We start from the raw sequence: 15840 nt of genomic DNA on the forward strand, positions 1-15840 counted from the left end.
TGTAATTTATTATTGCCACATCCACTGTACAGTGAAAAGATACAGTGAAAAGCTTTTGTTTACATGCTATTCAGACAAAATAAAGATTATACATGAATACAATAAAGCTGTCCAGCGTGCACAGATAAAGAATAAAGATTACAACTTTGAGTGAAAAATATAATATTGATAAAGTATGATTAAAGATAGTTCAGAGGTCTTCAATGAGGTAGATGCAAGATCAGGACCACACTCTAGATAATGAGTGGACCGTTCAGTTGCCTGATAAGAGCTGGGAAACTTATGCACCTCTTGCTTGATGGGAGAGGGGAGAAGACACACACAAACACACACACACAGATAATACACATATTTCTGTGTGTGTGTGTGCGTGTGTGTATTTAGAATACTATTCCAGTCACCTCCCCTTTTGAAAGTCGTGAGTTTTATCAGGTGGAGTTGGGAATGTGCCAGGCAGTGTCAAATACCCCATTCAAAGTACTATGCCACATATTTGCTTCCAGTCTAATACAGCGCCTGTATAATTGTTAGTAGGCTGTCTGACCACAGGAATTAGTCAATGGCTGCAAAACAGCTGGCCCAGCATTATCTCCATCCAAAATAACCAGATTTCCACTTTCAAATAACAAGGAGCAGGGACCTTCCCCATTTTTGTTTTGTTTCCCCCTGGAGACTGAAGTTTAAAGTGCAACTAGATACTATAATGGGAGAGGGGATGGGGGAGGGTGGAGGGCAGAATGAACACAGATTGGATCACAGTCCTCCTTTTCTTGACTGATCTGATGCTGCTTCTTTTGATTTCAGCTAACTCCACACAAACTGAAAACTGACACAGGCCCTCTTGGTTTGTACAGCAAATTTACACAATGAATTGTTCCTTTCACCAGCAGAAGTATCGTGAAATTGCTGGTTTTATTCATTATTCATAAGGGAAACAAAAATCTAACTTTGCTCTCTGCAAATACATATCAGCGTTTTCACTATTTTCCATTAAAAAGTTACACGCTTTTCTGATACGAAGTGGGTTTGGAACCATTTGAATGCTACTCTTTTGCAAAACTGACCTTTATCTGTTATTTGAATGAATTATGCCCATGAAGTAAACTGTTTGAATATATCTTATGTTGGAAGCTATTAGCTGCCACATCCAGTATATCTCAGAATATTGTCTGATCTAAGATAGCAGAGCAATACATCTAATTCCCATTGAAGATACAATACAATACAATACAATATATCTTTATTGTCATTGTACAGGGGTACAACGAGATTGGGAATGCGCCTCCCATACGATGCAATAATTTAATTAATTTAGACAACAGCAACCCAACGAAACAATTGTAACAGTTTTAGACAGGATAAAGTGAAAGTTGATCTGTGCCGGATCACTATGCATTGTGACCATCCGGTTCAGCAGGACCGGTTCATAGCAGCTATGGCCCTGGGGATGAAGCTGTTCCTGAGTCTGGAGGTGCGGGCGTAGAAGGCCTTGTATCGTCTGCCCGATGGAAAGAGTTCGAACAGACTGTTGCAGGGGTGTGAAGAGTCTTTGTGCATCAAATCTTCTAAATTTAAACAAATGCAAGGCTTTTGAATAGATCAATGTATAGCAATGTAAGAGAACAAGTTACTGCGGTGCATTTGTCCTCTCAATATACTAAACACTTGAAGCTGCTGACTAAAGAAATAAATGCGGCTTAGCCAATAGTCTGACCAATCTAGTAATTAAGGCTCATCTGCCTTACCCGTCGGGCCCCTTGCATTAAAATAAACCAACCCTCCTTCCTTGCTCTCCGCCTTTCACCTGCCTATCCTGTCGGGTAGGTGACAGTGTTGTAACAGCTATTCTGCGTGATACCCTCTAAAGGTTGTCCCTCATCAATTCCGCTTCAAATTAGCTGAAGCTGCTGACTAAAGAAATAAATGCGGCTTAGCCAATAGTCTGACCAATTTAGTAATTAAGGCTCATCTGCCTTACCCGTCTGACCAATCTAGTAATTAAGGCTCATCTGCCTTACCCGTCGGGCCCCTTGCATTAAAATAAACCAACCCTCCTTCCTTGCTCTCCGCCTTTCACCTGCCTATCCTGTCGGGTAGGTGACAGTGTTGTAACAGCTATTCTGCGTGATACCCTCTAAAGGTTGTCCCTCATCAATTCCGCTTCAAATTAGCTGCAGCTGGTACATAACCCATCCTTCATTTTAATGTAATGTTTCATGAATCAAACTATTTTCTATGATTTGAAAAGCCCGGTTACTTTCATAAATATGCAGAACATAGAAACATAGAAAATAGTTGCAGGAGGAGGCCATTCGGCCCTTCAGCCAGCACCGCCATTCATTGTGATCATGCCTGATCGTCCACGATCAATAACCCGTGCCTGCCTTCTCCCCATATCCCTTGATTCCACTAGCACCTAGAGCTCTATCTAACTCTCTCTTAAATCTATCCAGTGATTTGGCCTCCACTGCCCTCTGTGACAGAGAATTCCACAAATTCACAACTCACTGGGTGAAAAAGTTTCGTTCTCACCTCAGTTTTAAACGGCCTCCCCTTTATTCTAAGACTGTGGCCCCTGGTCTTGGACTCGCCCAACATTGGGAACATTTTTCCTGCATCTAGCTTGTCCAGTCCTTTTATAATTTTATATGTTTCTATAAGATCCCCTCTCATCCTTCTAAACTCCAGTGAATACAAACCTAGTCTTTTCAATCTTTCCTCATATGACGGTCCCGCCATCCCAGGGATCAATCTCGTGAACCTACGCTGCACTGCCTCAATTACAAGGATGTCCTTCCTCAAATCAGGAGACCAAAAATGTACACAATACTCCAGATGTGGTCTTACCAGGGCCCTGTACAACTGCAGAACCTCTTTACGCCTATACTGAAATCCTCTTGTTATGAAGGTCAACATGCCATTCTTCACTGCCTGCTGTACCTGCACGCCAACTTTCAGTGACTGGTGTACAAGGACACCCAGGTCTCGCTGCACCCCACCCATATAGCCTCACGAGACAAACCATCCATAATGTCACCTCTGAACAGTCATGACATCCTCCTTAACCAACAATGCAACACCCCCTCCACTTTTTCCTGCACCCCTGTCGCTCCTGTACGATGGAACATTGAGCTGCCAGTCCTGCCCCTCCCTTATCCAGGTTTCAGTCATGGCTACAACGTCCCAGTCGCTCGTACCTATCCGTGCCCTAAGCTCATCTGCCTTACCCGTCGGGCCCCTTGCATTAAAATAAACCAACCCTCCTTCCTTGCTCTCCGCCTTTCACCTGCCTATCCTGTCCACTAACCTTTCCCTCACCACCCTCCATACCAACCTCTAGCCTCTCACGTGCGTCTGTCCTGCATGAGATCCCATCCCCCTGCCAATCTAGTTTAAATCATCCTGTGTAGCATTAGCAAACCTGCCTGCTAGGATGTTGGTCCCCCTCCAGTTAAGGTGCACTGTCGGGTAGGTGACAGTGTTGTAACAGCTGTTCAGACGCAGATAGGTCTGGATGCCAGTCTTCGGCATCAGCTGGGATCTTGTCTGGCCTGCAGCCTTTGCTGCTTCCAGTGTTCGCAGTCATTTTTTTGATGCCGCTTGGAACAAATCAAATTGTCTGAAGATTTGTTTCTGTGATGGTGGGGATCTCAGTAGCTAATGTTATCCCACTTTTTAAGAAAGGAGGGAGAGAGAAAATGGGAAATTATAGACCCGTTAGTCTGACATCTGTGGTGGGGAAGATGCTGGAGTCAATTATAAAGGACGAAATTGCAGAGCATTTGGATGGCAGTAACAGGATCGTTCCGAGTCAGCATGGATTTACGAAGGGGAAATTATGCTTGACTAATCTTCTGGAATTTTTTGAGGACATATCAGCCACGGGTGCCTCTTACTCCCTCTAGAATCTTTCCTCCTCTTTGGGATAAATTGATCCTGCAACTTCTGCATTATTCCCAGGAATACCTGCCATTGCTGTTCCACCGTCTTCCCTGCTAGGGCCTCCTTCCAGTCAAATCTGGCCAGCTCCAGCCTCATGCCTCTGTAATCCCCTTTGCTATACTGTAATACTGACACTTCCGCTTTTCCCTTCTCCCTCTCAATTTGTAGAGTAAAACTTATCATATTATCACTGCCTCCTCATGGCTCTTTTACCTTCAGTTCCCTTATCAGATCGGGTTCATTACACAACACTAAATCCAGAATTGCCTTCTCCCTCATAGGCTCCAGTACAAGCTGATCTAATAATCCATCTCGGATGCACTCCACAAACTCCCTTTCCTGGGGTCCAGTACCAGCCTGATTTTCCCAGTCTACCTGCATGTTGAAATCTCCCATAACCACCATAGCATTACATTTGCGACATGCCAATTTTAGTTCTTGATTCAACTTGCACCCTATGTCGAGGCTACTGTTTGGCGGCCTGTAGATAACTCCCATTAGGGTCTTTTTACCCTTACAATTCCTCATTTCTATCCATACTGATTCTACATCTCCTGATTCTATGTCACCCCTTGCAAGGGAGTGAATATCATTCCTTACCAACAGAGCGACCCCACCCCCTCTGCCCACCTGTCTGTCTTTTCTGTACGTTGTGTAGCCCTGAATATTCAGTTCCTGGTCCTCTTGTAGCCATGTCTCTGTAATTCCCACAACATCATACTTGCCAATGTCTAACTGAGCCTCAAGCTCATCCACTTTATTTTTTATACTGATGTATAGTGGATGTTTCCACTAGTGGGAGAGTCCATGACTAGAGGTTATAGCCTCAGAATTAAAGGACATTTCTTTAGGAAGGAAATGATGAGGAATTTCTATAGTCAATCGCTTTTCAACTGCCTCTACAACCAGTACATCCTTTATAAAATAAGGGGACCAAAACAATACAGAGTACTCCAAGTGTAGCCTCACCAGTAACCTGTGGGAAGTTTATGAAATGTACAGATTAAGCCACATGTGAGGACTAAAAAAAATGTGCATGAATTAACGTGCAGTGAAGAATACAATTGCTGGTGATGTGTGGGTTGGTGCTCGTCACATTGTGCCTAACCTACTGAGGGAGCTGCTCTTTTGCCCTGCCCCTGCTGTCGGAGCTCGCTTGCTCAGACTGGTTACGTGTGTTTCTCTGACTCGGGCACTCACTCAGACACAGCGGCTCTCCAGGCTGCAGCTGGAAGTTTTCAGTTCAAGAAGATAACACGGGAGTTTCTTGGTTCAAAATTTCCCTGCCCGTAAGAAGTATTTCTTTCTTTCTTTATTCTGCATTCTGCATCCTGAATCCAGCCGGGACTCGATCTTTCTGTTTGACTCACGGGATTTAATGTGCATCCGTGACTTCTAAAGCAACAGCTTGCTGGAGAGAAGGAGAGAGAGAGAGAGATAAAACAAAACAAATCGCTGAACAGCGGGGGTGAGGAAAAGTGCAGCCGCCTCTCAGCCCCTCTGCTCCAGTGAGGGAGGGGAGAGGGGAGAGGGTAGCGGGTAGCGGGTCGTGTGTGAGCCGGGGTGAGAGGGGGGGATCAGGGCAGAGTAAGGGGGTCCGGCGGGACTGACTCGGGGGGTCGGTGAGGTCGGGGAGGGCGATGGCGCTCCAGGCTCGGGCTCTGTACGACTTCCAGAGCGAGAACGTGGGTGAGATCTCGGTGCGGGAGGATGAGATGCTGACCGTGTACAGCGAGCACGACATCGAGGGCTGGCTGGAGGGAACCAACAGCCGCGGCGAGCGGGGCCTCTTCCCGGCCTCATACGTGCAGATCCTGCGGGGTAGCAGCGGCGGTGGCGGCGGCGGCGGCGGCGGCGATGCCGAGCCCCCCGCCTCCCGTTACGCCAACGTCCCCGGCGGCGGTGGCGGCGGCTACGACCCCCCGGCCCAGCCTCAGCCCCAACCTCAGGCCCAGCCACAGCCCCCCGGCGGCTTCGCGTTGTCCCCCCTCCCCGTCGCCAGCACCTTCTGCCCGTCGCCGCTGGTGCAGCCGGGGGGCGGCCTCGGGGGGCAACAACAACAACAGCAGCAGCAACAGCAACAACAGGCGTCCGGCAGCGGCGACGACGACGACTGGGACGATGACTGGGACGACAACTCGACGGTGGCGGACGAGCCGTTGGCGGGGACGGCCGGGACGGGGACGGCCATGACGGGGGGCGGCGGTGGTGGCGGCGGCGGCGGTTACTCGGACTACGATGGGACGGAGCGCTACAGAGTGAGCGTGGGGAGCGGAGGGAGGGCCGCCTCTGGCTCCGTCTCCGGCTCCGTCTCCTCGGCCAAGAGCACGGCCACGGTGGGCAGGAACCTCAACCGCTTCTCCACCTTCGTCAAGTCGGGCGGCGAGGCGTTCATTCTCGGCGAGGCGGCCGGCTACGTCAAGGACGGCGACAAGATCTGCGTGGTGTTGGGCCCGCACGGCCCCGAGTGGCAGGAGAACCCCTACCCCTTCTCCTGCTCCATCGACGAGCCCACCAAGCAGACCAAGTTCAAGGGCATCAAGAGCTACATCTCCTACCGCCTGGTACCCAGCCACACCCAGAGTCAGGTCAACCGGCGCTACAAGCACTTCGACTGGCTGTACGGGCGGCTGGTGGAGAAGTTCCCCGTCATCTCGGTGCCCCACATCCCAGAGAAACAAGCCACCGGCCGCTTCGAGGAGGACTTCATCTCCAAGCGCAAGAAGGGGCTGATCCTGTGGATGAACCACATGACGAGCCACCCGGTGCTCGCCCGCTGCGACGTCTTCCAGCACTTCCTCACCTGCAACGACGAGAAGGCTTGGAAACAGGGCAAGCGCAAAGCCGAGAAGGACGAGATGGTGGGCGCCAACTTCTTCCTGACTCTCAGCACTCCGCCCACCCCTCTGGACCTGCAGGAGGTGGAGAGCAGGGTGGACGGCTTCAAAGCCTTCACCAAAAGGATGGACGAGAGCGTGTTCCAGTTGAGTCACACTGCCAACGAGTTTGCCAGGAAGCAGGTGGTGGGCTTCAAGAAAGAGTACCAGAAAGTCGGCACCTCTTTCCGATTGCTCAGCCAAGCTTTCGAAATGGACCAGCAGACCTTCTCGGTTGGACTCAATCGTGCCATCGCGTTTACTGGAGACGCGTACGATGCTATAGGAGAACTTTTTGCAGAACAGCCTAAACAAGATATAGACCCTATTGTGGACTTACTAGGCCTTTACCAGGGCCACCTGACCAACTTTCCTGATATTATCCACGTCCAGAAAGGTATCTATACTTTTATACATATTACTCAAGTTTACTGTAACTCCCGATATTAAAAAAAACTAGACGTTTCCAGATCTAAGCAATTTATGTGATTGTAGTATAGTACTTTAAACCATACCAACAGTAGTAAAAGTTGTGAATCAGGTCATAAATAATAGGCGCAGAATTTGGCCATTCAGCCCTTCACGCCTACTCCGCCATTCAATCATGGCCATCTATCTCTCCCAACGAACCCCATTCTCCTGCCTTCTCCCCATAACCCCTGACACCCGTACTAATCAAGAATCTATCTCTGCTTTAAAAATATCCATTGACATGGCCTCCGCAGACTTCTGTGGCAAAGAATTCCACAGATTCGCCACCCTCTGACTAAAGAAATTCCTTTTTGTCTCTTCTCATTTAAGAAACAGTTAGACAGGTACATGGATAGGACAGGTTTGGAGGGATATGGACCAAGCGTAGGCAAGTGGGACCAGTGTAGCTAGGACATTGTTGGCCGGTGTGGGCAAGTTGGGCTGAAGGGCCTGTTTCCACACTGTATCACTCTATGACTCCTTCCGAAAGGAGAGTCCTTTAATTCTAAGGCTATGACCTCCAGTCCTAGACTCTCCCACTAGTGCAAACATCCTCTCCACATTGACTCCATGTCTTTGTGTTCTCGACTATAGCATCTACCATGCATAAACATATTTTTGTAAACTTGACCAAGTCAGCTTGATTTGGTGGCTGCATTCGTGCCAGAGTTAGACCAAAGATAGAAACATGATTTTGAAAAATTTGAGCACGTGATTTATGCTACTCCAGTGCTGCACTCACATGCTGACCTTTTTGATAAGATTATGGGTTTGTGGTTTGTGGAACCTTGCACAAATTTTCTGCAACGATTTGCTAAGTCACAGTTGTGATTTCACTACAGAACGGCATCAAAACCATTGGGACAAAGTGCTGGAGTAACCCAGCAGGTCAGGCAGCTTCTATCTATATACTAAAACTCATTTGTTTGCTTGTTCCTGAACTGCAGCCAAAACAGTACACGATAGCATGACAGTTTTAGGCCCACCTTACTCACTGTCGTCCCATGGTCCTATGGAAGAAGTTTAATTGAAATCTGTGTTATATTTTTAACGTTATTCACATTTTAAAGTTTTAAAAAACCGCACATGCGAAGTTGGGGCTCCATTGATCTGGTACTTGGGTAAGATGGCCGCCTCATCCCCGCGTGCGCAGAACAAACGCATTCCGCGCCTGCGCAGTTGGGGCCCGTTGAGCAGGGTTCTTGGGGGTGGGAGAGGCAGGCCTGGGCCTGGACGGACCGGGTAACTGCGAGCCTGAGGTTGGCCAAGGGGAAAGGTGGCGGCAGCAGTGGCGGTGAGGCTGGGCGTAGGTGGAGGCTTGGGCCTGGCGCTGGGCCTGCCCTCTGGTCCCCCCTCCTTTCCCTGGCGGGCTCAGCTCCTTCCCCACGCCGCCCAGTCCAGTGGCTCACCAATTATCGGTATCTTCTAAATGCTGAAAAAAGGAAATCACATTCAGTTGTTTTGTCAGTTTAACACATTTTTCAGATTCATTTCAACAAAGTGTGCTTTCCAAAAATGTTCTGATCTTTGTGTCAAATGACTTCTGTCAAATGACTGCCACATTTGCCCATGTTGGTGGTTTTGCATGAATATTTCGCTTTGAAGTAAAAGTGGTACTTTGGTGCTGCTGTTGTTTACTGGGGTGTTTCGATTAATTAAAGGCACCATATCAAAACAGTTCAGCCAACGTTGAGAGATATAGCTATAACAGGATTTGCTTGATTACTAAAGTATTTCCATGTATGTAATGTAAGAAAATAACTGCAGATGCAGGTACAAATCGAAGGTATTTATTTCACAAAATGCTGGAGTAGTTCAGCAGGTCAGGCAGCATCTCAGGAGAGAAGGAATGGGTGATGTTTCAGGTCGAGACCCTCCAGACTGATGTCAAGGGGGCGGGACAAAGGAAGGATATAGGTGGAGACAGGAAGATAGAGGGAGAACTGGGAAGGGGGAGGGGAAGAGAGGGACAGAGGAACTATCTAAAGTTGGAGAAGTCAATGTTCATTGCGCTGGGCTGCAAGCTGCCCAAGCGAAATATGAGGTGCTGTTTCTCCAATTTCCGGTGAGACTCACTATGGCACTGGAGGAGGCCCATGACAGAAAGGTCAAATTGGGAGTGGGAGGGGGAGTTGTAGTGCTCAGCCACTGGGAGATCAGGTTGGTTAAGGCGGACTGAGCGAAGGTGTTGAGCGAAACAATCGCCGAGCCTGTGTTTGGTTTCGCCGATGTAAAGAAGTTGACATCTAGAGCAATAGATGAGGTTGGAGGAGGTGCAGGTGAACCTCTGTCTCACCTGGAAAGACTGTTTGGGTCCTTGGATGTAGTTGAGGGGGGAGGTAAAGGGACAGGTGTTGCATCTCCTGCGGTTGCAGGGGAAAGTGCCCGAGGATGGGGTGGTTTGGGTAGGAAGGGACGAGTGGACCAGAGAGTTACGGAGGGAACGGTCTCTGCGGAACGCAGAAAGGGGCGGGGATGGGAAGATGTGGCCAGTAGTGGGGTCCCGTTGTAGGTGATGGAAATGTTGGAGGATGATTTGTTGGCTATGCTGGCTGATGGGGTGGATGGTGAGAACGAGGGGGATTCTGTCCTTGTTACGAATGGGGGGAGGTGGAGCAAGAGCGGAGCTGCGGGATGTAGAAGAGGCCCTCGTGAGCGCCTCATCTTTAATGGAAAAGGGGAAGCCCCGTTTCCTAAAGAATGAGGACATCTCTGATGCCCTAGTGTGAAACACCTCATCCCGGGCGCAGATGCGGCGTAGACGGAGGAATTGGGAGTAGGGGATAGACTTTTTGCAGGAGATAGGGTGGGAAGACGTGTAGTCCAGATAGCTGTGCGAGTCAGTGGGTTTATAGTAGATGTCTGTCACTAGTCTGTCTCCTGTGATGGAGATGGTGAGGTCATAGAAACATAGAAAATAGGTGCAGGAGTAGACCATTCGGCCCTTCGAGCCTGCACCGCCATTCAATATGATCATGGCTGATCATCCAGCTCAGTAGCCTGTACCTGCCTTCTCTCCATACCCCCTGATCCCTTTAGCAAAAAGGGCCACATCTAACTCCCTCTTAAATATAGCCAATGAACTGGCCTCAACTACCTTCTGTGGCAGAGAATTCCACAGACTCACCACTCTCTGTGTGAAGAAATGTTTTCTCATATCATATATATATACAGTGCGGAAACAGGCCTTTTCGGCCCACCAAGTCCGCACCGCCCAGTGATCCCCGCACACTAACACTACCCTACACACACTAGGGACAATTTTTTTAAACATTTACCCAGTCAATTAACCTACATACCTGTACGTCTTTGGAGTCCTCGGTCCTAAAAGACTTCCCCCTTATCCTTAAGCTGTGACCCCTGGTTCTGGACTCCCCCAACATCGGGAACAATCTTCCCGCATCTAGCCTCTCCAACCCCTTAAGAATTTTATATGTTTCTATAAGATCCCCCCTCAGTCTTCTAAATTCCAGCGAGTACAAGCCCAGTCTATCCAGTCTTTCCTCATATGAAAGTCCCGCCATCCCAGGGATTAATCTGGTGAACCTTCTCTGTACTCCCTCTAAGGCAAGAACGTCTTTCCTCAGGTTAGGAGACCAAAACTGCACACAATACTCCAGGTGCGGTCTCACCAAGGCCCTGTACAACTGCAGCAGAACCTCCCTGCTCCTAAACTCAAATCCTCTTGCTATGAATGCCAACATACCATTCGCTTTCTTCACTGCCTGCTGCACCTGCATGCTTGCTTTCAATGACTGGTGCACCATGACACCCAGGTCACGTTGCATCTCCCCTTCTCCCAATCGGTCACCATTCAGGTAATACTCTGCTTTCCTGTTCTTGCCGCCAAAGTGGATAACCTCACATTTATCCACATTATATTGCATCTGCCATGCATTTGCCCACTCGCCTAATCTATCCAAGTCACTCTGCAGCCTCCTAGCATCCTCCTCGCAGCTAACACTGCCACCCAGCTTCGTGTCATCCGCAATCTTAGAAATGTTGCATTCAATTCCCTCGTCCAAATCATTAATATACACTGTAAATAACTGGGGTCCCAGCACTGAGCCTTGCGGTACCCCACTTGTCACTGCCTGCCATTCCGAAAAGGACCCGTTTATTCCTACTCTTTGCTTCCTGTCCGCCAACCAATTTTCTATCCACCTCAAAACTGAACCCTCAATACCGTGTGCTTTAAGTTTGTACACCAATCTCCTATGTGGGACCTTGTCGAAGGCCTTCTGAAAGTCCAGATATAACACATCGACTGGTTCTCCCTTATCCACTCTACTAGTTACATCCTCGAAAAATTCTATAAGATTCGTCAGACATGATTTGCCTTTGGTAAATCCATACTGACTTTGTCCGATGATTTCACCACTTTCCAAATGTGATGCTATCACATCTTTAATAACTGACTCTAGCATTTTCCCCACTACCGATGTTAGGCTAACTGGTCTATAATTCCCCGTTTTCTCTCTCCCTCCCTTTTTAAAAAGTGGGGTTACATTAGCTACCCTCCAGTCCTCAGGAACTACTCCAGAATCTAAAGAGTTTTGAAAAATTATCACTAATGCATCCACTATTTCTGAGGCTACTTCCTTAAGCACTCTGGGATGCATCCTATCTGGCCCTGGGGATTTATCTGCCTTTAATCCATTTAATTTACCTAACACCACTTCCCGACTAACCTGGATTTCCCTCAGTTCCTCCATCTCATTAGACCACCGGTCCCCCGCTATTTCCGGCAGACGGTTTATGTTTTCCTTAGTGAAGACAGAACCAAAGTATTTGTTCAATTGGTCTGCCATCTCCTTGTTCCCTATGATCAATTCACCTGTTTCCGACTGCAAGGTCCAGAAACGGGAGGGAGATGTCGGAGATAGTCCAAGTATATTTAAAAGTATGTAAAATGTATGTAAAATGGACAACTGAAACTGATATGTTGATTTTAAATTTACTAAAACCTGCTGATTGTCAAAATTAATCGAGCTGAAATCTTTAACATGTTTTTTTTAGTTTTCTTATTGGGTTGGTAAGCGTGTCAAAGGTTACGGGGAGAAGGCATGAGAATAGGATTGAGCGGGAAAGATAGATCAGTCACAATTGAATGGCAGAGTAGACTCGAAGGGCCGAATGACCTAATTCTGCTCCTACGCCTTATGAATTTACGATTGCGTACATAGTTTAAATTCAATTTTTTTTTAAATCAAATGGTTTTCCCATCACACAGTTTGTGTACAAAAGTGTTTTTGATTCTAACTACTTGAAATGAGGTACAGAACAAGTCCAAAGGCTCAGCATGATGGTCTGGAAGTTGAGCTGAGGTCCAGAGTTCAGATGGGGTGTGTAGCCAGAGCTAGAGATCCATAGTGCAATCAGACTGGCATCTGAACTGTGAACTGGGCTGCCATTTGAACTGTGAACTGAGGTCCAAAGTGCATTTTGCAAATTTATTATTCTACTCTGCAATTTTTTAAAAAGAATGTGTTGGAATGTTAACAAGTGTAAAGTGTCAATATTCGACAAAATTTGCCAGTCCAACCCTACCAAGGTCCCAAAAGGGTTCTGGATTATTGAATTTTAGTGTGTTTCAGAATCTGATAAATCGCTGTGTTAAAGACAATAATTACAATTGGCATTTAAAATCAAAGATTTGTAAAGAGATTGGTGGATTCACTGTTCCAAGGTGATAAACCCAATGCAGTTACTGTTTTCTGATGCAAAGTCACTATTTTATAAAAACCTGTCATAATACCAAATGGATAAGCATAGATGTTTGGGTACTGAGCAAAGACTCTGAATTTTTCCATTGCCTGCTTGAATCTAGTGAATAACTTTACTGAATCTGTTGACTATAAAGTTCTAGACCTTAATCTATTCAGAAAGTCCAGGGATTGCCAGACTTTCATACCTAACAAGTTACAAACTATTTAGTTGCACCAATTCTAACCTTCTAAAACCAAATCTTAAAGACATTTGGATTACTGGAAGTTTGTTTAAACTTTTAAGAGTAAAGATAACTTTTCAAAATAGAATTTACAGGCTTTATCTCTTAATATTTGCTTTTTTGCCTAGTTCTTAATTACTATTCTCTATTCTCCCAAATTTTAGACAGTTTTATTTTGAAAAGATCAGTTTTTTTTTTTTTAATTGATTTTTTTCATGTCATTTCTATTTGCCATGCAAGTATATGCATCCAAAGGACTTTGCCTTGAAAAAGAACATAAAGACCTTTTTTCTTCTTCGAGATTGTCAGGTGCGCCTAGGTGTAGTGAGATACAAGAGACACCAGATGATTGAATCTGGAGCAACAAAACTCTGCTGCAGGAACTTTGCTGGTTGATCAGCATCTGTCGTGAGAAAAACAGAGTCTCTTCCCCACCCCCGAGATATGCTGATCGAGTTCATCCAATAATGTTGGACTGAACTATGTGCAGTGAAGACTTGAGCAATTTTATTGTAATTATTTAGTTATTAGTTTGACAGTGATTTGTAATTATTAGTTTGACGGTGTTGAAACAAGTCATTATTGTGACATGTTATTAAAGATTTCAGCTCAATAAATTTTGACAATCAACTGGTTCTAGTCAAATTAAAGTCAACATTACCAGTTTCAGTTGTCCATTTTACATACATTGCAAGAGTAGCTGGCTTGGAAATCTTAACTCGTGTCTCTCGCTATGTCAAATTTAAGGCTTATTCAGGTCAGAGCAAATAGTGTTAATCCAGGCTCTACATTTCCTAAGAATATTTCAAAATCAGGATGTAAAATGTTATGATTCTTGATCTTCAAGCATCTAAAGAAGCCAGTAAGTTTATAATGTATTTTACATTACATAAAATATCCATGCAAACTAAAACTGAAATTGGCTGATCTATAGCAGCAAGCTGCTGAGTCAGGCTGCTGACATAACATCATCTAAATGCTTACGTTTGTTTAATTTGGATAACTGAGCTGCTGTTAGCTTTGAAAGATGGCCTCCCAGTTAGCCTAAAAACATTGCACAAATTCACATCCTTAGCATGCAGAGGAAATGTTTTTTTTTAACACAAAACAAAAAACCCTTTTAAGTGAGGCATAATGTGGCAATGCAAAACTGCTCACATTTACGAGATAGCGTAATAATTGAAAACTTGTTTAAAATCTTTACATCTAATATTCTGGGCCACGTGTGTGTTTGGGAAATGTAAACAGCGTGCTATTCATTTACTTAAAAGTTTTGGTTTGAGAGGGGAAGAAACTCAATTATACCAGATGGGATGACAGTGCTGCAAAATAAAAATGGGATTTGAAATGACATCATAATTGGGAACAGATGGCATGATGAAGGGGGAGGGGGGAGATTCCACATAATCCCAAGGGAGTTGAATGCATTAGTTAACTAATTGTGAAGTTTAAAAGAAAAAATCTAATATAATCTGGCTAATGTAACTACTCAATCAATGTTAATGATTTGTATCTTACTGATTGCAAGTGTCAATTGGCATAATTGTGAGACATAAAGTATAATCTATTATTTTAATATTTTTTCATAATTTAGGCGCAGATTGAGTCTTGAGGTAAGAAGCTGATTGAGACTGGGCAATGCAAAACACACTGGGCACAGTTTTCTTTTGCTGTCTAAGATCTTCACAGTTTATGAATGTATCTCTTTTCTACGAAATGATCGTAACTTCTAACCGTGTATCTTCTAATCGATTAGAAGAATAGTGTTCAATGATTTGTATATGTATTATGTTTGATTAAGACTTTTAAAAAAACGAAACTCTCAGCTGTTTACAATTCTTAATGTTGGTCATACAAATCACATGAGTTGTAGCAGAGAGATTAATCTGTGGTCCCTGTCCTGGAGAAACATTTATAATGTCAACATCTTTTCTTCATACACTCGAAGGTTCATTTATAATTTATTTTATTGAGATTGCCACTGTTGTTATAGGCATTATTACGATAGATAAGTAAGCACAAAGTCTAGTTAGCATTCAGCTAAATTCAGCTGATCAAAAACCAAAGTTTCAACTCATAATGACAAAAATGAAGGCGGCAACGAGAAACTGATGTTTAAAAAAATCCCATCTCAATGTTTTAAGTAAAAAGAAAATAGCATTATATCCAGGGGTAGGTAGACCAGGGATATCTCATTTTCTGCTCTTTTGGGATTTCGGACTGAATTTAAACAAATTTGAAAGTATACATTTTTATCTCGGGTTGCTTCATGTAATAAAGTCTGAATTAAATGCAGTGTTGCTTTAATTTGACATTTTGTTTGTAAAAAAGAGCTAACTTGGTCAGTAGTATAGTGTGGTCTTTAAAGTCTTGGTACTGCAGTGCTGATCAATTTGCATTTGAGACCTATCACGTCATATCAATTGGGAACAATTTGCATACCAGTGACATTTGAAGAATTGAATGCTCTACATTATAATGAATTTTAATAATTGTTAACTTGGTCATCGACGTTTTTTTTTGTGCGCGGTGGAATATATTTGTGGAAAATATATTCAAAGATCATTTAGGTTTTGCATAAGACATTGAAATGCATTCAGT

At 45.1% G+C, this 15840-nt stretch overlaps 1 protein-coding gene and 1 long non-coding RNA gene across 5 annotated transcripts in view; one reads left to right on the forward strand and one right to left on the reverse strand.

Moving 5' to 3' along the window:
• On the reverse strand, nt 1–6911 carry LOC144592282 (uncharacterized). 2 transcript variants are annotated; one of them, XR_013547104.1, is made up of 3 exons: nt 6746–6911; nt 5143–5353; nt 1–1565 (listed from the first exon to the last, which is right to left on the reverse strand). It is a non-coding gene; the product is annotated as an uncharacterized LOC144592282 (long non-coding RNA). The 2 variants fall into 2 exon arrangements; XR_013547105.1 differs by lacking the exon at nt 6746–6911 and adding an exon at nt 6308–6739.
• The window catches only part of LOC144592262 (sorting nexin-18-like), a 25016-nt gene continuing 14693 nt past the window's right edge, over nt 5518–15840 (forward strand). For 2 of the 3 annotated variants that reach the window (XR_013547103.1, XM_078396793.1), the window contains exon 1: nt 5518–7215. Coding sequence is in view for 2 of the 3 variants with exons in the window: in XM_078396793.1 (XP_078252919.1) it covers nt 5583–7215 (1633 nt within the window). In the remaining variant the exon portion in view is untranslated. Of the gene's footprint in view, nt 7216–8131; nt 8178–15840 lie in introns of all 3 variants that reach the window. The other variant, XM_078396799.1, reaches the window with a different exon arrangement.

Source organism: Rhinoraja longicauda, chromosome 1, assembly GCF_053455715.1.
Source record: "Rhinoraja longicauda isolate Sanriku21f chromosome 1, sRhiLon1.1, whole genome shotgun sequence".
Taxonomy (NCBI): domain Eukaryota; kingdom Metazoa; phylum Chordata; class Chondrichthyes; order Rajiformes; family Arhynchobatidae; genus Rhinoraja; species Rhinoraja longicauda.